This window comes from Balaenoptera ricei, chromosome X (genome assembly GCF_028023285.1).
Source record: "Balaenoptera ricei isolate mBalRic1 chromosome X, mBalRic1.hap2, whole genome shotgun sequence".
Taxonomy (NCBI): Eukaryota; Metazoa; Chordata; class Mammalia; order Artiodactyla; family Balaenopteridae; genus Balaenoptera; species Balaenoptera ricei.
In genome coordinates this window covers 14,688,368-14,715,575 of record NC_082660.1, presented here as the reverse complement: position 1 = coordinate 14,715,575, position 27,208 = coordinate 14,688,368, and the positions used below count along the sequence as shown (strand labels likewise).

The 27,208-nt window shown below is 45.1% G+C and overlaps 1 protein-coding gene and 1 long non-coding RNA gene across 6 annotated transcripts in view; one reads left to right on the top strand and one right to left on the bottom strand.

The window, feature by feature from the left end:
- The window catches only part of NHS (NHS actin remodeling regulator), a 342,854-nt gene that overhangs the window by 54,301 nt on the left and 261,345 nt on the right, over window positions 1-27,208 (bottom strand). For all 4 annotated transcript variants that reach the window (XM_059911577.1, XM_059911580.1, XM_059911579.1 and 1 more), the window contains one exon: window positions 3,362-3,514. In XM_059911577.1, the coding sequence (XP_059767560.1) occupies window positions 3,362-3,514 (153 nt within the window). The remainder of the gene's footprint in view (window positions 1-3,361; window positions 3,515-27,208) is intronic.
- Window positions 1-27,208, top strand: part of LOC132357810 (uncharacterized) — a 96,266-nt gene that overhangs the window by 57,504 nt on the left and 11,554 nt on the right. Inside the window, exons 4-6 of one of the 2 annotated variants that reach the window (XR_009500333.1) lie at window positions 17,018-17,073; window positions 19,738-19,870; window positions 24,134-24,244. This is a non-coding gene — a long non-coding RNA (uncharacterized LOC132357810). The remainder of the gene's footprint in view (window positions 1-17,017; window positions 17,074-19,737; window positions 19,871-24,133; window positions 24,245-27,208) is intronic. The other variant, XR_009500334.1, reaches the window with a different exon arrangement.

Genomic DNA, 27,208 nt, shown 5'->3' with positions numbered 1-27,208 from the left:
GAGATATCAACTCAATTTCCCATTCAATTTCTCCCCTCCTACCCTTTCATTTGCCCCAGGCCGGGAGTAGGCAGGTAGATTAATGCGTCCCTAATACTTCTTTCTGGTGGTGGTGTGAGAACATTCGTCAGCTAGAGCCTGAAACTGCAGTAGACTCTTGGTGCTTATTCCCTTAGACCAATGAAATTTAGACCCCAGCCCTGAAACTTGAAAGGAAATATATAAATCTCTCTTTATAGCCTCAGTAATCTCTCTCTCCCTGTCTCACAAACATAAACATTGGCATCACTTCCAGCCATTATTGGCTCTGAGCATAAAGAACTGCTAAGAACAAAGGAAAAAAAGAGGAATCAGAGTCTAAATAACTTGAAACCCATTAAGATGCTGCTTCCTCTGAGGAGCCTTCCCTGAAGCTCCATGGCATCATTCATTAGTGCCTTTCCTCTGAGCCCCCATATCACTGTGTTGAAATTACCTGGTTACTTGCCTGTCTCCCTCACTAGACCAGGAATTCCTTGTGGGCAAGGACCACATACTGTTGCTCTCTGAATCCTAGGTGTAGCACAGTGCCTGGCCCTCAAGAGACTTTGTTGAGGGGTTTGCTATTGAGCAGATCTTGAAGACAGCCAATTTCTCGGTTCTGATCTCAGTCCGCCAGCTCCCTGCTTATAGCCCCATTTCCAAAAGGAGCACGCTGCCGCTGCCACCACAGCCTAGCTTGTCTGTGCTTCATCATCCACTCCCTCCTGGTGGAAGCCAGGACACTCCAGCTGTCCAAATAGAGAACCTACAGGGAAGCTCATTTGTGAGCAAGGCCTTGTCTGATAGGTCAGAATTAGTCATGGCCACCAGATGGCAGAAGTGGTATTCTGATGAATGCACTACTAAGCTACTGTTTCTTGGACAAGGGTTAAAAAAAAAAAAAAAAAAAAAGTCACTTTCTAATTTTAATTCTACACTGCATGTTTTTAATTCTGTGATGCCTATAATTCCTGTTTATGGCTCTCTGAGTGCTATTAAAACTATTACACCCAAGATTTGCTATTGAGACAACCACAAAGCAAGCCTGTCTGTGGAGGGCAAGATGCAGCGCCTCCGTCTTCCTTACAAACCCCAGGAGGCCCCATATCCATCTCTCAGCCCCCCAGGAGGAAGTTCTGCGAAAATTGATATTGGCGCTTGCTGTTCCTTAGTTCTGCCGTTAAGTCCAAACCTGACAACACGGTGAAATGTGATAGCTTACGAGCAGCTTAATGTTATCTGGTTGAATCTGGAAAAATCTAATCAGAGATGACTTATGAATAATAATAAAGGGATAAAAATAATTAATTATGTCTAAAGGGCTAACATTACTCAAGCTCTCTAACGATGGGATCAGAGAAAGTATTTAGTGAGAATGATGATTAGATTCCTCTGTCGTCATTCTCTGCCCTCAGTACTCAACCAGTTTTCTGCAGCATTTGATTCAGTTGCACAAACATTCATTGAGGACCTACTATTATGTCAGGGTCATGCTGAATGCTTTGAATAAAAAAAATTTATGGGAATTCCCTGGCGGTCCAGTGGTTAGGACTCTGTGCTCTCACTGCCGAGGGCCGGGGTTCAATCCCTGGTCAGGGAACTAAGATCCCACAAGCCGCGTGGTGCGGCCAAAAAGAAAATTTACAAGATACCATCCTTGTCCTTGAGTTGCTCATGGATTAATGGTAGAAGTCAGGCCCGTAAGTAAGTGGTTAGTTATGATGCAAGCTTATAAGTGGCACAATGGGATGATGCACAGGCGATTATGGCAAGGGCGCCTAATCCAGGCTGCAGAGGAACGGTAAGAGTGTTAACGAAGCTTTCTGGAAGGTGGCTGGCACTAAAAATTTGGTGAAGAACTTTTCAGCCAACTATAAAATTGAAGTGAATAGTAAGAATGCCAGCGGTAGGTTGAGAGGATACTGACTGTCACCTTTCATTATAAGGGTCACAGTATCTGCTACTAATAACCAAGGGGAATTTTTAGAAACAATTGCATTAAGGATATTAGTAGGTTAGCTCTTTCATTAAAGGGAAGAAAGACAAGGGATGGGCAAAAGGGAGGAGTCATACACATGAGGAAGAAAACAGCTGAAAACAACATTTGTCATTTTATTTCTCCATCTTGATAGTGACATAAAAATATTTTATTTGAATTTTAATACTCTCGCAAAATACCATTCCTTAAAGGAGCATAGGGAATTTGGAACAAAGACACTGAATGTACAGACCCCATGTGTCTCCATAGCAAAACTCTAAAGGCCGAAAAAGCTGGCATGCCAACTTCTGACACCAACGGAGGGGGCTCTAAAAAGGATGATGCCAGTTTTTAATCTCCTTTGTCCTAATTAGAGTGGCTTTAAGGCACTGAAAAGTAACCAGTGGAAGAAGAGGCTGTATCTTCTACCTTGAATGCTGTGTGCCTACCTCCGGCTTTCTCAGGACTGTGAGAGAACTAGAACTAGAAATATTTATTTCCCTAGGACACAGTGTGTGGCGCGGAGGAAAACAGAGCTCTGGCTGGGGGGGTCTGGAGGCCTGGGTCGGGGTCCTGGCACTGTACCTAACCTGCTGCCTGTGACCCTCAGCAAGTGTCCTGACCTCTCTAGGGCTCCGTGTGCTCTGCTGTAGAATGGACCAGATCACTGGTTCTCAACAGCAGCAGCAGAACCCCCCTGGGGAAGGTTCTGGTTGTTTGTTAGATGATTGGGCTGGAACCAAGGATGACAGCCATCCTACAATGCATAGTACAGTCCTGAACACTGAAACAGCGCCCCAGGTCCCACAGATATCCCGCCAGAATTTCTTGTAAGGGAAAAGCCTAGAACCTACTTCTGAGTCAAAGCTAATTCTCTTTTTTAATTAAAATCCAGAGGGTTTTTTTTTTGCTCACCTATAATATGTGCTGAATGCACCAGTTTCTATGGTTGTGTCCTCCTGCCCCCTGACTCTTTCATTTCTCTGTGCTTTGTGTTCAGAATGACTTCCGTCTTTACGTAATCCAAACCTACTTTTGATAGGCACAAACATCTGACTTCTTCATTATGTCTTCTAGTGCAGCCGTGCCTGGGCATTTGCATATTGCAAATATTATTATTATAAATAATTTTCCTCTTAAGTTCTCTTTATTATCATATTCAGGCCATAATGCTATTTTTAGTTACATCAATAGGCAGGTTATATTACCCATGGATTTCATTTCAGGGTAGAAAAGGGAGCATTTCAAAGTACTTGCTATAACAAGGGGAGGTGTTGGGACTGATGGGACAGAAAACAACCCCTTGATGGGACGAGCTCCAGGTTCTCTCCCCGAAATGCCCCCAAGCCCGAGATCAGTCACCTCTGCGCAGGGCTTGCAGGCTCTGCCGGGCGTGGCGGTGCAGCTCCTCCACGCAGGGCGGCCGGGTGGCCGGGAGGAAGATGTTTCTCTGCTGGTGCCACGGTGCACGGTAGTACACGCTCAGCTTGCTCTCGATGTCCAGGTTGGAGACGGCTGCAAGACAAAAGAGGAAAACAGGGCATTATCCATCCGAAGCTTTCAGTTGTGCACTTGGCAGACCCTGGGGCGGGACAGGGGTGGAGTCTGGGTGGAGTGGAGTAGAAATCCAGACTGCTGCATTCACAAGAGGAACTTGCTTAAGGCTGGAGAAAGGTTTGAAGTTTACAATACAGATAGGACAACCTTTGCCCCCAAGCCAAGGGATGGGAGACCCCGGGACACCAACCATCTGTCCGAGACCAGCCAGTTTCCTCTCTACACCCTCACTTCTCACTCTCTGACACAGTTGTTCGTGAACCTGGACAAGCCCCTGGCCAGCCGTGCTTCAGGGTGGGGTGAGGTCCTGCCTTCCAAGAAGGCAGAGAAGAGCCTCAGGAGTGAGTGGCAAAGCTTGCCCCAGCTCCAGTCTTCTGGCCGCAGGCCCTCAGAACTATAGTTCTGCACACCTGCTCCCGATGCCCACTTGAACTTTGCCTCTCCCTTGCCCTGCTTTCTGTCTCCTGTGACCCCCGGCCCCCGACCCTCACTGTTGAACATTATCCTGCCCTCTACTTGCCATCTCCACTGTCTGCCATCTTTCAAAGCATTGCTTAGCTTCCCTAGTTTTGCCCAGGGAAGAGCACAGGCATTAAAGAACCCATTAAGGGGTGATTGGTGTTAAGGGAGGGAAACCACAGACAGTGCTGGTGAGGAGAGGGACACGGTCCTTGCGACTCCTCCAAGAGATCAAGGAAGAAGGCCTCCTTCCCCCAAACACAGCATTTCACCCAGTATGTCTTCTTCATGCACACACTGAGCCTAAGATGGAGGTCACCCGTGAGTCAAAGATAAATTCTTATGGAAGGCACTGTTCCTAAGCAGGAAGAGTCTGATTAGGAAGTTACTGCACAGAGGCACTCCTGAGCACCTGGGCAGCCTGCCAGCCTCAGGAATGGCGAGAACTGCCCCAGTCTGCTTTACCCTCCAGACCTACTATCTGGACCAGACCTACCCTGCATCTCCCAGTCTCGTCCTCTCCTTCTGCTTTTCCTTTTTTTCCCAGGGTGTGATTTGGGGGCATTCTGTCCCACTGTTTATTCCTGTGCCCCAAACAAACTTTTGGTTCCCGTCCGATCCTTTTCTTTTTGAAATCTGGTCTACCATTTCACTTCGTCTGAGAAGCCTTACATAAAACATGACGCTCTACAGATAAAGCAGGAAGGCAAATGTAAAAGAAGGGAAGATAGATACTTTTGTAGAAGGGGGGGCGGGAATAGAAGAAAGAAAATTGGGAAAAACGCAGCCTTTTGATAATTAATCCCCCCCTCCCCCGGCACTGCATTTACAGCAGTTGTTTTTGGTTTTGGTTTTGTTTTCTTAAGCAGTCTTTAGCAGTGTTGGTTTTTTTTCCCCCCCTAGAATAACACATCATAACCACAAGGACCACCAGTAGAAACAAGGACATATTTCCAAAGATGCTAAAGAAACATCACATGGACAGGGTCAAAGGGACAGTGCTATCTATGCCTCTAAAACAGTGCCATCAAATAGAACTCTGTGATGATGAAATGCTGTATTAGCTGTACAGTCCAATGTGGTAACCACTAGCCACACTGGCTACTAAGTACCTTTAATTTTTAATTTTATTTAATTTAAATTTAAATAGCCACAGGTAGCTATTGTATTGTACACAACCATAACCAGAGTGTACTATCTATCTGTTATATTCTCTCACCCTCAGCTACAGAGCAGATTACTCCCTTTGACCTAGATTTATTCTCACTTGGTGTTTTATCTCCAAGAAGACTTCAAGCCCAAGGGTTAGAGATCCCAGGATTATCTTCCTGGGTAGGGGAAGAGTATTTTTAGGGGAAAGTTCTATGGGGCCAAGAATAAAGGCAGCAACTTTTCTTTCTTGCGTTACTCTATAACCTCAGCCCTTTCATTGGAAACCGTAAGTGCTTGGCGAACCGGTCAGGGGTCATTGAGTCCTGAGGCCTCTTCAGGCCTCAGATGAGGTGTGGGAGGCCTTGGGGTAGAAAGGGTGGGCCACATGTGGATCAGAGCTCTCCTTCTCTCATGTGTAAAGCAGGGGGAAGTGCTGAAGACAGAGCCTTTATTTAGCCCCCCCTCAGAGGAATGCTGTGGTTCAGTGACCAGGACTGATTGAAAAGTCAGCCTCTCCCTGGATGCAGAGGTCAGCTCCCACCCAACAGGGCAGAGGTCATTACCAGACTCAACGGAGATGGCTGTGAATTCATCTGCTAGTGACAGCTGGGAGAAGGGACAGAGCAGAAAGCTTGCCTGGTGGAAAGAAGAGGCAGAAGGTTCAGTGGGTATTTCCCTGAAGTAGAGGGACTTCTGAGCACCTCCTCTCCCAGGCTCATCCTTTCAGCAGGAAGGCAGAAGCCAGGATTTGGGGCTGGACCCAGGTGACTTGGGGGTAGACCAGAGAGTCTTATAGCCCCTCATTCCCTCAGCACCACAGACCAGACGCTCAGGGTCTTATATTTTGATAGCCCCTCAGAAACGAGGTTGAGTGGCTGTGGCCCCTCCATCTTTGTGTGGGGAACAGCTTTTGCTTTCAGTTTTGTCCTTTGGTTACAGAGCATCACCTAGTACTGTGTGTCCACCAGAGGCAGGCAGGCAGACAGGCACTAATGGAGCTCTTCTAGGGAAAACTATCCCATTTTCCTTCTTTAAAAAATCGATTCCTTTTCCTCAATAACAGTTCAACAAAAGTTGAATCCACTCATTCATAAGCTCGCTGTGCCACTGCCATTGCAAGGTTGTCCCACATCTTCAGGTTCACCCTGCCCCTTTTTCTTCCCTATTTAACAATTTCACCCTGGCTGAGCCATGCAAGATAGTAGGTTTGGTGCTCTTACTTAATGTTTGGTTTCATAAAAATAATACAAAGAGAAGCAAGAAGGTTTCTCCTCAGCTTATTTGGGTATACCCAGGGAACTGTCCGGTAGGCAGAATTCTTGGGGTAGCCCCCAAGATTCCTGCCTTCTCGTGTACATAACCTGTATAGTCTCCTCCCCTTGAGTGTAGGTGGAATCTGTGAATTATGGGATTTTAAGATCCCTCTTCAGTTGACTTTGAGTTGATCAAAAGGGAGATAATCAGTGTGGCGTATCTGGCCTAATCAGGTGAGCCCTTAAAAAAAAAAAGACAAGCAGAAGCAGCAATACTCTCCTGTTGGCCTTGAAAAAGCAAACTGCCACGTTGTAGAGAAGGCCAGGTGGCAAGCAATGGGGCCTCTAGGAGCTGAGGGCCTCAGTCCCACAAACCTCAAGGAACTGAATTCTGCCAACAACCCAGAGGCCCCTGAGCCTCAGATGAGAACTCAGCCCCAACCAAAACTTTGATGGCAAGCCAAGGGGACGCTGAGCAAAAGACCCAGTTAACCCGTGCCCAGATTCCTGAGCCACAGAAATTTCAAGATCATAAATGGGCACTGTTTTAAGCTGCTAAGTTTGTGGCAATTTGTTGTATGATATTAGAAAAGGAATACACCCTCCCACTATTTTATCTGCTTCCCTAGAGCCAGTTGCTTGCCTTGCCTGGTATTTGTCCTCTCCTTCCTTTGTTACTCCTCCCAGGGAAGGGGCAGATAATGGCACAGGTGACAATGGGAAATAGGGCTATATGTCTTGTTTTTATCCCCTACACAGGAAGAAGGTTATGTGCACGTATCTTTTCCTGTCCAAGACTGTAGGCTCTTGCAGGGAGCTCCAGCCATATGCTAAGCACTACGCCAGGTGCGTTACATTCATGGTATCTTCACACCACCCAGAGATTAAAGTAGTGCTCCCGGGCTTCCCTGGTGGCGCAGTGGTTGAGAGTCTGCCTGCCAATGCAGGGGACACGGGTTCGAGCCCTGGTCTGGGAAGATCCCACATGCCGCGGAGCAACTAGGCCCGTGAGCCACAGTTACTGAGCCTGCGCGTCTGGAGCCTGTGCTCCGCAACAAGAGAGGCCGCGACAGTGAGAGGCCCGCGCACCGCGATGAAGAGTGGCCCCCGCTCGCCACAACTAGAGAAAGCCCTCGCACAGAAACGAAGACCCAACACAGCCATAAATAAATAAATAAATAAATTTAAAGTAGTGCTCCCATTTTACCGATAAGGAAACAGAAGCCCAGGGAAAGTGAGTAAATTTGCAAAGTCACACACCTGGCATGTAGAAGATCTGGGATTAGAAACCGTCTCTGGCTTCCAAGCTGCTCTTTTTTCCCAAACCAATATTGAGATAAATTTGCCTAAACTAAGGCTGATTGGGGGATGTGAAGCGGCTGTCTGCCACATGAAAAGTATCTAGTGCTTCTCAAAAAAATAAATAAATAAAGGATTCATAACTGCTACTCTGTCATCCATAGCATTAGGTGTAACCAAGAACTGAGTGAATCTTTCACAAAGTGCCCAGGAGATGTGTCGTATTCCAGAAATACAAACAGCACTACAAACAGATACCATAAAACCAAACTGCTGAAAGAAAATGCCATTGTAGGAAACGTCCACAGGGCAGTGAAAAGTCTTTCTAGACTGAACTTAGCTGATCCCCCTGTCAAATTCTGAAGATAATGGGATTGTCTAGACCTTGACTCGTAGTGATGTATTGACAGCATGGATATGGTCACTGGGTTCATCTGAAATGAGCTGACTTGGAAACTGAGGAAGATTGGTGTCTGCCCCTCTCTTGGAAAGGCCAGGGTCATTTCTTTTTTTTTTCTTTTTTTTTAAGTATGTACGTATGTATTTATTTATTTAGGCTGTGCCGGGTCTTAGTTGCGGCATGCGGGATCTTTTAGTTGCGGCGTGCATGCGGGATCTAGTTCCCTGACCAGGGATCGAACCCAGGCCCCCTGCATTGGGAGCGCAGATTCTTAGCCACTGGACCACCAGGGAAGTCCCCAGGTTCACTTCTAAGGACAGGTAGAGGCTCGGCTTTAGGAATTGTTGGGAAGGGGTAAAAATCAAGGGCGAATACAATCTTGCGCCATGCCTCTCCAGCCCCCAGTCTAGGGTTGGTACTTGTTCAGTACTGCCTTTCCTGGCCTCATGAGCTTATCACTCCCTTAAAGCTTTACTGCCCTTAAGAGGAGTGCAAAATGCTTATTCTTGGCCTCTCTTCCTAGAAGGCCCCCCTACCCCGAGGCCCCACACCTGCCGCTGGCTCTCTCCACAAGCTACTCCTTCTTCCTTTTCCCAGGCTCTCAAGAATTTAAAAGGGGAAGGTGACAGCTGAAATCAAAGTCTGAATGTTACATGTCGTGAAAATTTCAGAAAAATGTGCAAAGTGACTCTGACATGGAATTTCTACCCCTTCAGGGGAGGGGAAGAGATTTCTTTAAATGTTCTTAGAGTGTCTACAGGACTAACTACCCACATGTACCTTGCTAACCTTCCTTCCTGCCCTTCCACCCATCACACCCACCCCCATCTCACCGCTTTCTTGCTGGGAACACAAACCATCCATCCCAATGCCCTCTGACAGAAAGCAGCAAGGAACATGTTTAGCACATCACTATATTAATGAGCATCTGAAATTGCATCACAGATATGTCGGCGGTTTGCTCTCTGGGTCCCTGCTAGGCTGCAGCCGATCCTCAGCAGTCACCAGCTTGGTAAGCAAAATGGAAATCTACTCAGGGTCTCCGGTGCTACTGCCTGACTTCCCAGATCCGTTAGGGAGCAAGGGAGGGGATTTCACCACTCGAAACTATTCATTCTCTCCCTCCCTCCCTTCCCCCCTCCCTTCCTTCCCCTCACCAACTCTGCTTGGCAGTGTGGAGGAGGGAGCACCAAGGCTCCTGCTACCTGTTGAACAACCCAGCGCCAGAGCCAGGTGCCCACAGTCTGTCCCTGCTGGGCTTCCTTTTCCGCAGAACCACAATAATTCAGACTTGTTCCCCACTGTGGACAAAGCATCCAACATGGACCCCTCAGCATCAGAAAAATCTGGGCTTCCTGACAAGTTCTAGCACCCACAGAATAGGAGAATGTGGCTGTGTATTTATTTATGCACGAAAAGGAGCCAGAACGATTTTTCCCATATAAATATTTCTCTAACTAACTTCTAAAACGAAATGATGCTTCACACTAGGAGTACTGTTTAATTATTGCTGCTGTCGTTTCAATGTTCGACATCCTGTGGAAAGATCACCAGAAGCCTGGGTTCTACTTGCAGTTCTGTGCCCGTGGGCAAGTCACTGAACGTTCCCAGGATTCAAGTTCCCCATCTTTACAAATCAGGGTTTGGCCTTCCTGCTGTCTGACGGAGTCCTGTCTGCTCTGTTTATGCCTCTGCTTTCTACCAGTCACCAAAATTAAATGAGGTTGCATCATCCCCCCAAGAAAGACTCTGTATTCAAGCTATGGCAGGATGCACTGGGGGAAAGACCCTGGGCTCTGGGATGGAACGATGGGGATTCAGCACAGCAGCAGTGGATCCAGAACAAGTGACTGAAATCTTTGGGCCTCTGTAAGTGGGGATCCTAGAGCCTTCACAGAATGGTTCTTAGGATCCAGGGAAATGATAAAGTCCTTGACAGGTCCCTACTTACTAAATATTAGTTCCTCTTCCTGCGGTGGGAACAGAAGAAGATGAAGAAGCCAGGATTGGGGTCCGAGTTCAAAAGACGAAAGTCTGGAGCTCTCCAACTTCCTGTTTTCTTTATTTTCCTGTCTTCATTTTTGTAAACAAAAATGAGGCTACTAGAGATCACTCTTGGTGGGGGGTGGGGGGTGTCTTACAATCTGGAAACTGAAAAGAAAGCTGCCTACAACCAGGGAGCCTGTGACCTCTCTGACAGGTTGGATGTCCCCCCTGGTCTCTGATACTGGTTGACTTGGGCAGCATTCAGTGTAATGACTTAGAGATCCTAATTCTCTGAGTCACTGTCAGAGCTGCAGCACTATATGTTCTCCTTGGAAACGGTTTATAATTTTCTTTCATTCTGCTGCCACGTTCTACACCATGCACTTCCTCCAGAATGTAAGCACGTAGCCATCTGTCACAGCTCAGCTATTGTCAGAAAATTCCTTTAGGCATCTAGCAGAGTCATTGGATTCTCCTACTGAAGAGACCTCGAAAATTATGGCGTTCTGTGTCTTTTCATACCACAGGGCGTGACCCTTTAGTGGATTGTGAAATCCATTCAGCAGATCAAGACTAGCATTTTTTTAAACAATGAAATAGAAGAGAGTAGAATAGAAAATACCACAGTGCACCTCATGTAGTATTGTTTCGTGACGCTCTTGGTTCTGTCACACGTGTGTGCATTTGTATGTGTGTATGCCGGGGTGTGATGTAAACATGTATTTCTTGCTCTGGGCAGCAGTCAACACACTGAAAGCTACTGTTTAGGCCACCCCTCTCAGGTACTGAGGAGGAAATCAAGGTTCAAAGATATGAGCCAAGATCACAGAGTTGATTTTTGGCAGAGGCAAAAACAAAGCTCAGGTCTCCTGACCCCGGGTCCATGCACTTCCCTTGGCAACGTTCAGCCTGGCCGCTGCGCCCTTCATCTCTCTCAGTGCTTATTTGCTATCTATCACATCTATCAGGTTGTCCTTCCGAAAACAAAACCTGAAACTCACAACACACGCTTTTCACCTGTCATCTAAGAAAGTAGCCATTTTAATTCTGGGATGCCAGAAGCGCTTCGGCCCAGGGAGCAAAGACCAAGTTTCCCGGGGATGCTGACGTGCCCAGTCAGCAGACCGCACATTGAGTAGCACTAGTTATAGATGCTGAGGCAACAAGGTAGGTATTAGATTGAACAATACTAAATTAGTGATATTCAACTGTTTTGCTCTACAAAAACCAGCCCAATAGCACAGTCTAATAATTAGATCAACCCCAAGGTTAGCTTTACCAGAGGGGCCATGATGTTCTCAGACAGTGAGTGGTAAAGCGCCTGCTTTCCAGCAAACCTGGGCTGAAAATGACCAGTCCATCACCAAGGCATGACACCTTTGTGCCAGTTTTCAAGACTTGCGTGCCTGAGCTTAAATCAGAGTGGGAGCCTGGCTCCACCCTTGCCTCGTCAGCCCCACACCCCTTAAAGAGACACTGGCAGTTTTACATGTTTGCCAACAAGTTAACGTATAGAAAAGAGAATACCGATCAGAAATAAGGAATTTGATCTTTCAGGAGAGCCAGATGGATAGCTAAGGAATACTTCAAAGATTCAGAAAAGGGTGAACTGTCACAAAGCTATTTTCATTATTTGCAGAGAACCAGGTGAGGCTGGTTACAGGGAAGACATGAGTATCAGCTTTTGGTATTCTTGGTTCCTTGAAAGCAGGAAAATGGAGAGGAAGGAAGGCACTCTACCCACAAAGATGAATACAGTGTTTTAAAGTCCCTTCATTCCTGCTCAAACTACAGATGTGATGTTATGAACACAGGTACCTTTGACATTCCAGGGAAGAAAGTGGAGCTGGAGTGGGAGAGGCAGATCAGAAAAAGCATGTGAAAATCACCTTTCTATTCAGGAGACACTGCATACAGCCACTGGATGTAAGAGGAAAGGGTTCTTTCTGTTTCCATTATTGGTGCACAGAGACTCTCTGGTCCTCTTGGACAGATGCCCTTGGCTTGGTTAAACCATGAAGCAGTAAGGTAATTAGCACATGACACCCAGTTACACATGCTAATAAATCTCTTCTCCTAGGTAGAGGTTAGTCTCTTAAAATTTACTTAGAGATCATCAGCAATGATGGAAAATTTAAAAATACTTACAAAAGGTCCCACATACCACCTCCACTGCACTGCACTTAGAATTACTTACTTGCTAATTAGTATCTTCATAGGTAGAGAAGTGATGCCCTTTATTGGGCCAACAAAGAAGGAATAAATACATGAGCCTGCAAGCCAAAAGGAATTCTTTTCCAAGGACCTTTCCACTCCCAAAGCCAAGACGTTTATAATGAGTTGTGTGCTCTCTATAAAAGACACACATAGTTAACACATGATATATTGAATCTGGAGTCAGAAAAGATGTGTTGTCTTTTGACTCAGCCTGAGTCTAGCCCAGTCTGCAGCAATACTGAAGGAGGCCCACTCTTCACGGACAATGGCTCTTTCTCTGTCTGCCCGGGGAAGACAGGCTCAGAGAATGGTTCCCCAGGACAGGCATTGAGGCGAAGGTTCAGGAGGTGATACTAAGAAGCTACCAGTAGGGGGAGGAGGGAAGTGAGAAAGGGAAGGGAAGGAAGCCAATAAAGGGTGTACGTATGAGCATGTTATCATGGTGGGTAACTGGGGCTGGATCACCTTCGGGGAGCTAGTGCAGAACACACCCCTTAGAGGCGAGGGAGTTGGGATATTTATCTACCACTTCCTATCAATCACTGGTTGAAGGCTGCCTAGGTGCCAAAACAGTATTTCCCTGGTACTTCTAGAAAAGCAGGCTCCTTAGTCAGAGAAAGAATGCAGGTCGTGGGAGCTGTAAGTCAGGCTGCTGTGCACTAAACTAATAAGGGTAAGGGAATATGGACAGAGCACTAATAGTCTTGGGGGTTTTAGGAATGTGACCCTTAGAGAACAAGCATTTGCATTTCAGATTTGGGATGTCTTGATTGCTCACCTGGCTAATTTTTAAAGTTCTCCAATGCCACAGTAGCTTGAAATGGATTTGTTGTCAAAATCCCCCAAGAGTGGCAGTGAAAAACCCCTGGTCAGACAACTCTGGATCCTGGTTGGAACATTAGCTGGGAGGGCCATGGCCTGGAGGCCTGGCTGAGGGGAGGCTGCCTTCTGGAGAGGCATGGACTAGGTGCCCTGGCTATGCCCAGGGTCCTGCCTCCTGTGTGGCATTGAGTAGGTCACTGGACCTCCTACAGTCTCTTTCCTCCTCTGGAGTTTTAGGCATGATATGGTAGCCCAGGTTCCTCTTGCATATTTGCTGCCCCAGACCTGGAATCAGCCCTTTCTCCAAGAAGTCCTGGCTCTTCTCGGAGGGAACAGGCTTTAGAGACCACATTCCGCATGCCAGGGGTATTCATTGTTGCTGGGTTGTCATTGACTCTAAGCTTCTTCAATAGACAAGACTAGAAAATATGTAAATTTTAGAAGGTGAAGATAAATCATGAGTTGAAACCGCTATTTCCAGTTCAAATCTAAGATTACGGGTTTCAATTTAACTTTCTTGATTTTATAATTGATCTCTTTTCTCTTATGCTGAAAATCTTGATTCTTAACGACAGTGGCATAATTTCTTACTTGAGTAGTCTCAGAATGACTACAATAAGACAACTGAATTCAGTTTTAGATACCTTTTTGTTTTGCTTTTTGTCTTTAGGATATTTTCTACTAGAGATGGACAGTAAGAAATACTTTGTTTAAAAGTCACATGAAATGATTGAAGGTGTTGAATACAATAATTGTTAAGGTTCTGTATATTCCTTTGGGTGAATGAAATGAGAAAAACAAGAGAGGCTCCTGACTGCCCCGTTCAGGTGGATCTAGTTCGTAAATAACTAAAATCCGTCTAAAGCTTCTGCATTTTTAACTTACAGCTTATTGGAGAAAAACATACAAGCCTTCTTGCCCTTCACGCTCATCTGCCCCATGTGTTGCCATGTTTAGAAAACTAGGAGTTCCTTCCCTTCCCTCCTTGTCTCTGGGGTGTTCTGCCACTGGCCCTCGGAGGAGCTGGACTGGCTTTGTTGAGTAACAGCACAGAGAAGTCCACGTGGTGATGAGGAGAGCCTTTAGTCTCCAGAAGACTTGAAAACTCAAGCCTGGAGGTCTTGACATTTAGCCCAGAGATCAAACACATAATGTTGGTACCTGCAGGGAAAAGGGAAATGAACTAGCCATTTTTGAATCCAGAGCCTCTGATGGAAACTCCATAAGCAATGGCAGAATCTGCTGAAGGCCGTGGGCCCGTCAGGAGCTGAGTAGCCTGTCTAGGGAATCTCTCTAAGGATGTGGGTGAGTGGACCACACACAGGGATCAGACTACTTCACCTATGAATGTCTGTAAATGAGCCCAAATACCAAGACACTAGGCTGTACCATATGAAATGGATATTTTTGTAGGTCAAAATAGTTAGAAATATTGTTGATTTCATATGGTTCAACTGTATAGCTCTTAAATAAGCAAATGAGAATCCAAGAACTCAACAATCTTTCAAAATAGATAAATGACACCCTACTTCTCCCTCCCAGGTTTAAGGCATTTGTCATGTTTCTCTTCTCAGGTTGATTTGCTAAGGAGGCAGGTAGAGTGAGAGGAAAAGAGAGAAAAAAGTTATAGCAGGCAACTGGTTCTAGAGGGTCGCATTAGAGGACAAGGGACTTGGGCCCCAGTGCTGGCTGGCACAGTTCAGAGGCTCACCAGTAGATCTTGACCCCAGTCCCGCCGAGCGTACCGGAGTCCCTGTCTAATCACACTTGGGTCTGGGAAATGGAATGTGTAACCTCTTATTAAGTTCAAGGTACATACTGTGCAGATGTACTTTAAAGAGAAGGAGATGCCATCAGTGCCCTGAGGAATTTCTAACCTGGTAGCCACATGAGACAGATTAGATGATGAGCCCAATGGGATCAAGTGTGCCCCCTGAGAAAGGTACAGAGTGCCATACAGGTCTAAGAGAAACGCTGTCTGGTTCGGGAAGGGGTACAGGGAAGAGGTAGTCTTGAAGTGGAGGCAGAGTTGATGGATAGAATTAGCAGGGAGGTTGGAAAACGCTGGAAGAGAACCGTATGAAATTTCCATTTTGAGGTAAGAAACGTCTGAATATTGGCAATTTCCTATGAGGCGACCCAATATGAAGGTTGGAAAGAGTGTCAGTGCAGGTCCCAGGAGGAGTTTACTGCCGCTGGACCAGGGATTGTGTGAAGCAAAGGGGGCAGGTTAGGGGCTGCCAAGAAGGAAGACAACACTACTTAGTGAGCATGATGTGCATGGACTAGACCCTGAGTTAGGCTCTGGATAATATCATTTGGTTCCCACAGTAAACCCAGGAAACATATTTGATTATCTCTAATTTGCTGAATAGGCATAGCGAGGTTAAGAAATTGCCCAAGGCCCCAAAGATTATAAATGGTAGAGCCAGGACCTCAAAGTGAGTACGTCTGAGTCCAAAGCCCCACACCACTTTCTACCTTGCTACCCCGCTTTCTAACCCACACCACTGCCCGACACAGGAGCAGATATCTGTGTGGGAAGGCCACGGTCATCCTGGAAAGGAAGACTGAAGTCATTCAGTGGAGACCCCTGCTGGCCGGGTTGAGGAACCTGCTATATAACGGGGAGTGTCTTAGGTACCCCAAAGCAGAGCTCAAGACAAGCTGTTTGTTTAAGGATAGAGATGGGCTTCCTTATTTATTTTTTGCATCTTCCAGCTAAGCAGCGGTCTAGAATATGGACCTGTATGTTATAGGAGCTCAAGTATTTTGGTTGAATGGATGCGATTCAACTCCATAAATGGTTCAAGCTATACATCTTTGTGACCCTTTCTCTCTCCTTTAATCTACCTTCTTTCTTTTCCTGATCTCTTTCCTCCCAGATGAATTCTACTCCATGTCCAGCTCAAGGTGTACCTTCTCCATGAATCCATTCAAGATTCATGGACCCCAGGGCCCAATAGGTTCATTCATTTATTGAGCAATGAGTGATGAAGGACTTCCCATGTGCCAGGCACTGTGCCGGGCACTGCCAGTGACTGATAGACATGACAGACACAGTCCTTGCCCTCATGGAGGTCACATCCAGGAAGGAGGAAGGCTAGGAAGTAAAAATTGACTGATAAGGAAGGATGTAATCAGGTAATAATAGGCACTCTGATGAAATAAAGCAGGGGGGTGAGAGAGAGCAAGGCTACTGGGAGGCATGGCATGGAGTAAATGACAGTAGATGACCAGGAAGGCCTGAGATTCTCAACTAGGCATCAGAGATACCAAAGTAAGGGAGAGAGAGAGGGTACCTGTCCATATGGCGCTGACCTCTAGAGGAATGACCTCTTCCTCTAGTTGAGTGTGGCAGTCTGGCCTAGCTAGTTACCAAAGTCATTTCCTCTTTTTCGGCACACAGCTGGACTACATTTCCCAGCCTCCCTTACAGTTGGGTGTAGCCATGTGTTGAGGTCTAGCAGTAGCATGTGAGCAGAAGTGATCTGCACCACTTCCAGCATAGCTCATAAAAATCTCCCACATGTTTTCCTTCATGTTCTTGAGACCTTAGAAGCCATATACTGAAGATGGTAGTTTCACAAGATAAAAAAGAGCCTGGATCCTTGAGCTCCGGCTAGGAGAGGAGCTACCCACCAGTGAAGAAGAACCCATTTTGGACATTATGCAAGCGAAGAATAAACCTGAATTTTATTAAGCCAGTGAAATATTGGGGGTTATTTGTTTTGACAGCTCACATTACACTAATTCACTGAAGTCACTGTGTCATTGCCATGGCTATTCATTTGACCCATTCTCAGCCTAGGACATGGTCTTATCGTATTACTGTTTACCTTTGTACTCTTAGTTCACTTTTTCTTTCTGTAGGTCGCACCCCCTCAACTCAGATGGCAACAGTGCAGTCAGAGGCCTGCCCTTCTGAGGTGAGTGCTTTGATATCTTATCTGCTCATTAAAGTGGGATTCCGCTTTCACTGCTGTATCATGTCAGTGGATGCTTTTATGGCCCTTTGAGTCATTTGTACTTTTAGGTAGGGGAATGATCGACGTTTTCTCTTTTAGTGGGCTTAGAAGACATGTTTTCTAGACTACCACAAATACAATCCTTCCCCAAATTATGATCATTTCCGAATTGGTGGGGCCTGGGTCAGTATGACAGTGCTGCTTATACAGTTGTAGCTGCTTATTTCCCTGTCAGACTGTTTACTTTTTCAGGACAAAGAGTATTTCTTGTCTGTATCTCAGCACGAGGCACAGTCAGGCACATAGTAGGTGCTCAGTAAATGCTTGCTGAAGGAACGAATAGGGAATAGGGTTATTTAATGTTGTTAAACACACTGATGTGCTATGGAAATAATCTGCACAAGTTTTTGTTCTTCAAGGAGCATCTTTAAAGCCACCCCGTCAATTTACAGTCAGCATTAACAAAAGCTTTTCCGTGAAGACCAAATGCATAGAAGTCAGGCTGAATTCCCAGTTGCTCCGGGGCGTCCACAGAAATGAGGATTGTGCAGGAGGGCACACTAAGTAGGAATCTGCTTTCCTGCTGCTTTGCTAAGTGCTGGCTTTTCCCCACCTTTGTTCTTTCTTCCCAAACTCTACCTCCAAATTATCTCTGGGAGTCGTCTACAGGCAGAGTCATTCTTTATCCTGACACACGCCTCCCTAAGTCACCTACCCAGTGAAAGCTGCAAGCACCCACTTAGCCAAAATACTGGGCTCGATTTCTCTCCAAGGCCAATACCCAGGCAGTGCACGCGCAGCTGGGTATTGGCCTTGGAGAGAAAGGCAATGCCTTCTCAGTGCCCTCGGAGCAAGTCGCCCAGCCCCACACAGGCTCTCGCCTTCACACTGCCCTCCTGCTCCAGATAGCAACTTTCTTTGAGTGTCACAAAGCAGAGCTTCACTGGTCAGAGACACCAAGGCCAGATGGATATGGCAAAAGAGCAAGATCAGGAAAAGAACAGGCCATACTATAACCTTGAAGAGTAAAGAAATTATTTTATTGTTGTTTTTCTTTTACAGCCTCAGACCCATGCAGCAGTAGGAATTGAGGTTAAAACACAGATGCCACTAACCTGCAAACCAAATGGCATGAGTCAGTGACACCAGCTCCGAGACCTGTTTTGAGCCCAAGCAATGGTCCAAGTCGCACATAGGTCACCTTGCTTGATCTAACAACAGATCAACCTCAGAAAGAGGCATTTTTGACAGAATTTCACCCACTGAAAAAACAGCTGGCTAGTCCATTTCTTTTCCCAGTAATAAATGAGAAGCATTTATTATTTCATTACACTTACCCAACCCATAGACCACCTTCTAAACTGGCTGTTTCCCGAAAGTTGCCAGTGAATTCAATCAAAGGTATAGATTCAGTCCTGTGTAGACATGGGACAGACCCCTTTTAGTGGGCTGTCATGGGGCCCCCTTCTGTCATTTCTGCAGGGAATTAATTAGATATTAGGGCAAGGATGTTTACATGAAGAGGTGAAGATAGTGGAGAGAAGGCAAGTAGTACTTAAACAAAACGTGGCGATCTCATTTTAGTTAAGAATGAGGTTCAGCCAGTGTTCTCTTTTTTTAAAAAAAACTTTCTTTTAAAGGCTGTCAAAGCAATAGCTTCGGTGAGCACAACATTTATTTACCTTTTATCCACGCATAAAGGTTTGTTCTTTCCAGAACAATAGCCACGTGGGACAAGTGACATGCAGAGATGTCCAGATTCCCATCTCTCTCACCACTGTGTCAGCTTACCAGTGTGCCCTCCCAGGTCTTCTTTAGATATTGGCTACTGGCTAAAAGCCCATCCCAGAAATACCAGTGTCCTGTGTGGTAGGGTTTTCTGCAAACCCACAGAAAGCAGGATCTACTGGGACTTTCCAGGCAAACTGCCTTTTCAGGGGTAGCAGACTCCAGAAGTTCCCTCCTCCTGGGGTGCATTCAAGCCAGTGGCCCGGAGCAGACCGTTCAGGGTCTGAACTGTAGGACTGTCAGGGCCTTTCTAGTAACAAGTATGGACTTGAGCTTTTGTATTTATTTGGATAGACCCCAAAAGGCTCATCTCAACAATTAAGAAAATCCTAGTTGAATATTTACTTGTTAGCTAGGACTCACAGACCGTTAGGCCCTCCCTTCGCCTCCTGCTTCCCTGGACTGCACGTCTCCATCACTCTCTTACTCCACTTCCTTTCTCTGTCCCCTTCACACTCCTTTCCTTTTTGTCCTGGGCGAGGGCCTGGGTCTCTAACAGACCAAGACTAACCTGCCCTTTTTGGATATGTTACATTTTTCAGCCTGTAAAGAAAGTCCTGGTGGTGGTGTCTTTTTGTTTTTTTGTTTTTTGTTTTTTTCCCATTTGGTGTACAGGGCCAAAGTAATAGCTATTATGGCCATGACAAGAATGAAATCACTGAGTACTGAGAAAAATCAAACCAAGAAAGGAATGACTTGTCATTCTCTGATCTTCACTCTTTCTTTATCCATTAACACACACACACAACAACGATGCTCACGCAACAGGTATTAGTCAGGCACCTGCATGGCCCGCCATTGAGTAATGTTCACCTTTGTTCCTACAACTTATTTCAGGCCTGCTTCTCCCACTTTCACGTGCGGAGGATAATCGTGATGTCGACAACAACTTGCCATCTTTCTCTGAATATTCATTCAACAAATAATTACTGTGCAGCCACTGAGTGCTGTCCCTGCCTGAGGCACTGAGGTATGAAGTCCCTGTCCTCCTGGAGACAGAGGGGACAAATAAACACATCGATACGATATCAGGTGGTATATGTTCTGTGAGGAAGCAAAGAAGTGGGGTAAAGGACTGAAGAGTGGTGTAGCAGACGAGCTCGGTGCCTTGCCAGCATCCCCGCGGCATTCACCTGGGCACGCGGAGGCCGCTTCCCGTGAGCCCCTGAGGCCCTCTGCCTGGGGGCAGTTATTTTTCTGGCCATGGGACAATACTTGGCCCACAAGCAGGGTAAGCAAGAAGTACTAGAGAACGTCTTTCTCACTTTCCTCATCTCATAGTTACGATATCTCCTTTAATCCTTTCTTTCACTACTTCCTCCAATTGGTTCACTTCTCATTTCTCTGATGGCTCTTTTTCTGAGAGTTCTGCCATTTAAATAAAATGCGTCTACCACTGATTGGGGCAGGGAAGCTGGACTGTCCACAGCCCTGCTTAGGGAGGCAGCCTCCAGGGGAAAAGCAGCAGGCTCCCTGCAGTGGCGCCCCCCTCCCCCAAACTTTCTTAAAAGATGGGAGACAGATCATTTTCTCTTGCTCCATCGCCATCATCATCGTCAAGGACACCTTCTCCTGAGAACCCATTATGTGCCAAACTTCGGGCCATTTGTTTAACCTTCATCATCTCTGACCCTCACACCAACTCTGAAAACCAAACAGTAACTACAGCCCAGCCCAGGGAGGCAACCTTCCCTCCTACGGCAGATGAGGCGCTCCCCTCATGCCTCTGGCTACACAGGACACACCGCAGCGGCGATTCCCGTGGCCACAGTGCCCTCACCATGCATTCTGGGCCCTGCCAAGGCAGTTACTTTGATCCTGAATAGGAGACTCCAGATCACAGGGGATGTGGAGTTCTTTTTAGGCAGCTGGCATGAGCTTAGCACAGAGGCCTCCCGGAGCAGGACTGCTTTGCTGCCTCCTGGGAGGTTCATCATCAAAACTTCCTGCCCTGACCCACACTGTGACTCTCTCCATTTGTGCTCCTGGCTGGAGCTACCAGGTAACCGACATCGGAGTCTATTAGTGCTTCATTTGGCTCAGAGTTCCTTCTGGAGGAGTTGGCATCTAAAAACTGGTTAGCAATAAGTGAGCCCTGAGGTGATAACTATTAAGGCCTGAAAGGTAGGCAGAACTGGTCTGTGGTCTGTGTGGGTGGTCCCCAGGAAGTCCCTTAGCGTCTCTAGGATTTAGGTTTCTCTCAGGCTGGAAGCGATCACAGATAGTTTTTAGGGCTCCGTTTTACCCCTTTCTTGTCCTTAGTGCTTACCAAATGTCTATGTGTACATCTACATTTTCAGCTTCCTATGTAGTCAGACTGAGGCCAAATGACAGAGTGTCAGCTACTAGCCAGTGGGACACAGGCAGAATTAATGTACACCACTTCAAGGCTTGGTCCTTATAAAACCTCCCAGGAGCCTTGCTTCTCTCTTTTCCTCCACTGCTTGGGAACTACACATTCTAGGCTTACATCAGACTTTGTGTGAGGAAGAAATAGAACTATTATTGTATTAAAGCACTGAGCTTTGTTGGTTTATCTGTTAGCATAGCATAGTGTAGCCTATCCTGACTAATACATTTTCTTTTATTCTGCCTATTCATTCATTCATCCAGTCATTAATTCACTCACTCGTACTTTCAGATGTCATTCATTCACTTGATATTAATTAAGTGCCTACTACATGGCTAGACACTAGTACTTTAGCATGAATAAACCTTGGGTTCTTCCCCTGGAGAAGAGGTGGATATCTAGGTGAGGAGATGGAGATGGAGATGGGAGCAGAGACAATAATAATACAGTGTGGTAAGTGTGTACAGGGTGCATAACATTGTGTTATGTGCAGAGAAATAGATATTCAGAGGCCTTTACCTTTAGAAAACTTCAACTATACTCTTTCTAGTTTCATTCTTTATCCTTTTTTCTAGACAGTGCTCACCCCTGCATACTGTGCCAGTTCTAAAAAAAAAAAAATACAAACTGCATTTACCACCACTCTCTCCTTCCTACCAGCCCATCATTCCAAATACATCTTCCTGAAGTGCCATTTCTATAGGTCATGCCCCCGTCTGAAAATCATTCAGGGGTCTTTCTTTCATTGCCCACATAAGGTCCAAACTCCTTAATTTGGCATTGATCCAGTTCTGAGCTATCTTTCTAACATTATTTTCCTCTTCTCCTTCAACCAGATTGGCATAATCCATGTCCAACAACCCACACCACTGGTGATCCCACTCCCATGTCTTTTCTCACACCACTGTTTGTTTCCTCAGAACTCCCCTCCTTGTCTGCCTAAGTCCCTTCTTCTCTTCAGAGTCCCACCTCAAGTGATATCTTTGGTCTTTCTGTCTACCCCAGTCTATAGTATTAATATATTCAGCAACTTAGATGAAATGGACAGTTCCTTGGAAAAAAACTAGCAAGGGACAGAGAAAAGAGAAATAGTCCTGTATGTCCTAAAGAAATTGAATTCTTAATCAAAACCTTTCCCACAAAGGAAATTCCAGGCCCAGATGGCTTCACCAGTGAATTCCATAAAACATTTTAGGAAGAAATAATCCGATTTACAAAAATTCTTTCAGAAGATAGAGCAGAACGTTTCCCAGTACATTGTATGAAGCTTGTATAACCTTGATACCAAAACCTGATGAAAGACACTTCCAAAAAAATCTATAGCTAACATCATATTTAATGGTTAAACATTGGCTGCCTTCTCTAAGATTGGGAAGAAATCAAAACATCTACTTTCACCAGTATAATAAGACACAAAGATACGAAGGGAAGTAGCAAATACTGTCATCATCAGCAAAATGATTGTGTAGGTTTAAAACCCTATGAAATCTACAAAAACTGCTAGAACTAAAAGAGTAAAATTAGAAAAGTCACTGGATATACGGTCAATATATTAAAAAATCAATTGTATTTCTCTCTCTATATATATACTAGTAATTAAAACTTGGAGAATTAAATAAAAAGGAATACCATTTACAATATTATCAAATATATAAGTCTAACAAAAGATTGCGTGTCCTCTACCCTAAAAACTGCAAAACATTCCTAAGAGAAATTGTAGAAGGCCTATGTGATCAAAAGCTATACTATATTCAGGGATTAGAAGACACAACATTGTTAAAGATGTCTATTCTCCCCAGATTCATCTATCGATTCAAATCAATGGCCAATCAAAATCCCAGCATTTTTTAAAGAAATTGACAGGCTGATTCTGAGATGTATGTGAAAATGCATAGGTTCTAGAATAGCTAAAATAATCTTGAAAGAGAAGAACAAATTGGGAGGATTTATGCTACCCGATTTCAAGACTCAGTATAAATCTACAGAGGTCAAGACAGGGTGGTTTTGGCAAGAGAGCAGACATATAGATCAATGGGGCAGAACAAAGGGTCCGGAAATAGACCCACACACATACAGTTGATTGATTTTTTGAAAAAGGCGTTAAATCAATTCAATGGGGGAAAAGAAAGGTTTTTCTTTTTTTGTTTGTTTGTTTTACAAATGGTTCTGGAACAACTGAATATACATATGGGAAAAAAATTAATTTTGACCCCTACTTCACTCCATACACAAGAAGTAATTACATAAAGATCACAGACCTAAACACAAAAGCTAGAACTATAAAATCTCTGGAACAGAACGCATGACAAAATCTTCATGAACTTAAGGGAAGCAGATTTCTCTGACAGGGTTCAAAGGGACTAGCCACACAAGAGAATACTGATGAACTGGACTTTGTCAAAATTTTAAAAATGTCTGCTCAGCAAAAGAATACCATTTAGAAATAAATTGGCAAGGCACAGGCTGGGAATAAATATTTGCAATCCATATATTTGACAAAGAACTTTCATTCAGAGTATATAAAGAGCTACTACAAGTCAATAATAAAAAAACAAAGAGCCCAATTAAAAATGAGGAAAAGGCATAATGACATTTCAGAAGAGAAGACAGATATATGAATGTCTAGTAAGCTCATGAGAAGATATTCAACATTATTTGTCAGCAGAGAAATTCAAATTAAAACCACAATGAGATACCATTTCATATCCACTGTAATGACTACTGACGTACCAAGTGTTAGCGGGGATACAGAGCAACTCTATAGAGCTCTGATACATTGCTGGTGGGAGTGTAAAATGGTACAACCATTTTGGAAGAATCTCTGCCAGTTTCTTGTAAAACTAAACATACACTTAACCTATGACTAAGCATTTTCCCTCCTAGGTATTTACCCAAGAGAAATGAAAATGTAAATCTACAAAAAGACTTGTACAAAAGTATTCTTAGCAGCTTTATTCATGATGGCCCCAAACTGGATACAGCTCAACTAAATAGGTAAACTGTGGTGTATTCTTACAATGGATTATTGCTCAGCAGTAAAAAGGAATGAACTACTGATACATAAAACAATATGAGTAAATTTCAAAAAGTATTATGCTGAATGAAAGAGGCCAGATATTTTTTTAAAATCATACTGTATGATTCAATTTATATGTAGTGCTTGAACGGGCAAATCTAATCTATGTGACAGAAATCATAATAATGGTTGACAAAGTGGGTGGAAGATTGGAAAGGGGTACTAAAATTTGGGGGGTGATGGAAATGTACTATATATTATTTTGGGAGGTGGTTGCACAAACGTTTATGTCAGAGCTCATTGAACTCAGCACTTAAAATGTGTACACAACTTAACTGTATGTTAAACTATATCTCAATTTTAAAATTACCCCTTCCGCCACCCCAAAAAACCATGTTGGGTGCTACTGTAATGTACTGTTATTATTTTCATATGCAGTTATCCATCTTAAACTTTCTTAGATCCCTCGGCAGGACCCGCACGATACTTGGGACTCCATATTTGTCGAATCAATGAGTGAGTAATAATCAGACAGTGTAAAAGAGAAACAAAAGGTAAAGGAAAACTAGAATATGACACCATACATAATTCCACTGTTTCCATTTTTCCGGGAGTCAACACCATTGCAAACGCAGGTCCCTATCTCCCAACACATAACAATAACCCAACGTCTAAGACACCTTGCTTTTATTTACAATAAAAGAGGCAAGCAAATAAGAGAAAGCTTTTGTCTCCTACCTCCTTTTGAGGTAACACCACATAATTATTACTCTGTTTCTTAACTCTAGTGCGATAGACCAAAAGACATCTGATGAATCACCTTTTCATTCATAAAGCCCTGCTTATATCTTTCATCGCTTTTATCCTCCTAGAAGAATAGCAGAGAAACAGTACTTGACGGGCCTACATTATCAGACGCTATTGGAAAGGTCTAGATAAGAGTGCTGAACCACCTATTAGTATTCTGCATGCAAACCCTTCTCCATAACCCAGAGTCATCCGTATCCTGGCAACCCTCAGAATTTCATTCTCATTGAATTGCTAGATCTTTATCAAAATATAATTATAGCCTTAATTTGAAAGATAAATTTTGATTGCCAGTGCCATGCCCAAAGGAAGAAATAATCAGGTGGGAGAGCGCTTAGGCACAATTGTTAACCATATAATCAATGGCATGAATCACCCATCCCCTAAAAAACATAACTTTGGGGGAAGTTGTGAGGGGTAGAGCAAGGAGGGGAAGAAATCATTGAGGCACCAGACATACATTACATTATGTTTGCTCATTTTCTCATATTGTTGCTTAAGTACTTGTCATCTCTTCCCAACTGGAAGAGTTTGGGGAAGGCCCATGCTGTGTGTCCTGCTTCTGTGTGTGCTCACAGTGGCCCAGTCCGTAGCAGGAAGTAACCTGGTCTCCAAGCCTCCTATCTTGGGTCAGGTTTCCTGGAAGCAGACTTTGAGATAGACATTGGTGTGTGGGAAGCTTAGTAGCAAATGCTCTTCAGGTCAAGACCTATGGAGGGAATTGAGCAGGACTGGGGCAGAGAGAGAAGTTGGGCTGTGATACAGTCACAACAAAGGATCAGCCAGCCCCATGGGGGAGCTCTGGAGCTGGGATAGCTCTGCGGAATTGTCCTGAATTGAGGCAGCGTGACCAGTCATTGGATGTGCGCTGACCTGGGAAGGGCTGTGACCTTGGGCAAGGTGGCTCTCTTCAAGGACAATTCCCAAAGAGGGACTTGGCTGCGAGGCGTCAGCCACCAGTGCCCAGCTCTGACGAATGAGTGCTTGGGGAACAAGTGCTTGAGTCCTGATGAGGAAGGGGGATATAGGTGGTGCATCAAAGTAGCCACTGCACCCCCATTGGCTGTAGTGACTCAAGGGCCTGGGGAAGATGATCCGAAATGGAACCCTGACAGATTGAACCCACTAGCCCATTTGTACAGGAGAGCAGCTCTCCATCCTGTTGTGCATGCTAAGTCACCTCAGAATGTGTGACTTGCTGGGAAAGAGGAGGTGGAGATCAGAAATAGTCTTGTCCCCTGATCCAATTGGCATGCTCCTGACTTGAGGGTGGGTACTGATACCTTTTAAAAAAAATCAATACCTCTGAGACACAGTCTGCGAGGGGCAAGAGAACAGAAGTCACACGCTTCAGTTCCCTTTCCTTTTGGGCAGTCACATCTGCAGCCTCACTGCTTTCATGGTCATAAGTGGTTCATTAGTTTGGGGATGGAGAAAGAAGCAGGCATATATAACTGTCTTTCTCCATTGGAGTAAAAGTAATAGATGTATTTAACCTACATTTTAATGTACAATCAACTTCTCCTGAGACCTTTGGGAATGCTCAAATCTGTAAATACAGAAGCTTCAGAGTTCACCACTGTGGTAGGTAGTCTGTTTCCACCCCTCCTGGTATTCACGCCCTTGGTTAATTCCCTGCCCTGGAGTCTGGGCTGGTCCTGTGACTTGTGTCATCCTGTTGGTAAAACAAGTCACAGGCCCAGCCTTGAGACGGCCTGGAAGCTTCTGCCTTTGCGCTCTTGGGGACCCTAAGCCACTAGGTAAGAAGTCCAGCTACCCTGCTGGCAAGGCCACTTGGACAGGCCCTGAGACTACTACACAGAAAGAGACAGAAGCACAGCCAACCCAGCATCCCAGCGGAGCCTAGCCCGCAGGTGACGACATACCAACTGACTGGCCACCGGCTAAGACTATCAGAAGAACTGCCCAGTGAGCGTGTCCAACACTGCAGAATCTTGGACCAACCGATTGGCTGTTGTTTCTTAAGCCATTAAGTTTTGGGGTGGATTCTTACACAACAATAGATAGACAAAACAACCCCAACTAGCAATTACCTCAAGAGTCAAATGGCTATGCTGGCCTCGCCCCACCCCTATCAAGTCAACTGCCTTTTAAGGTTGGACTGAAAAGTCCTT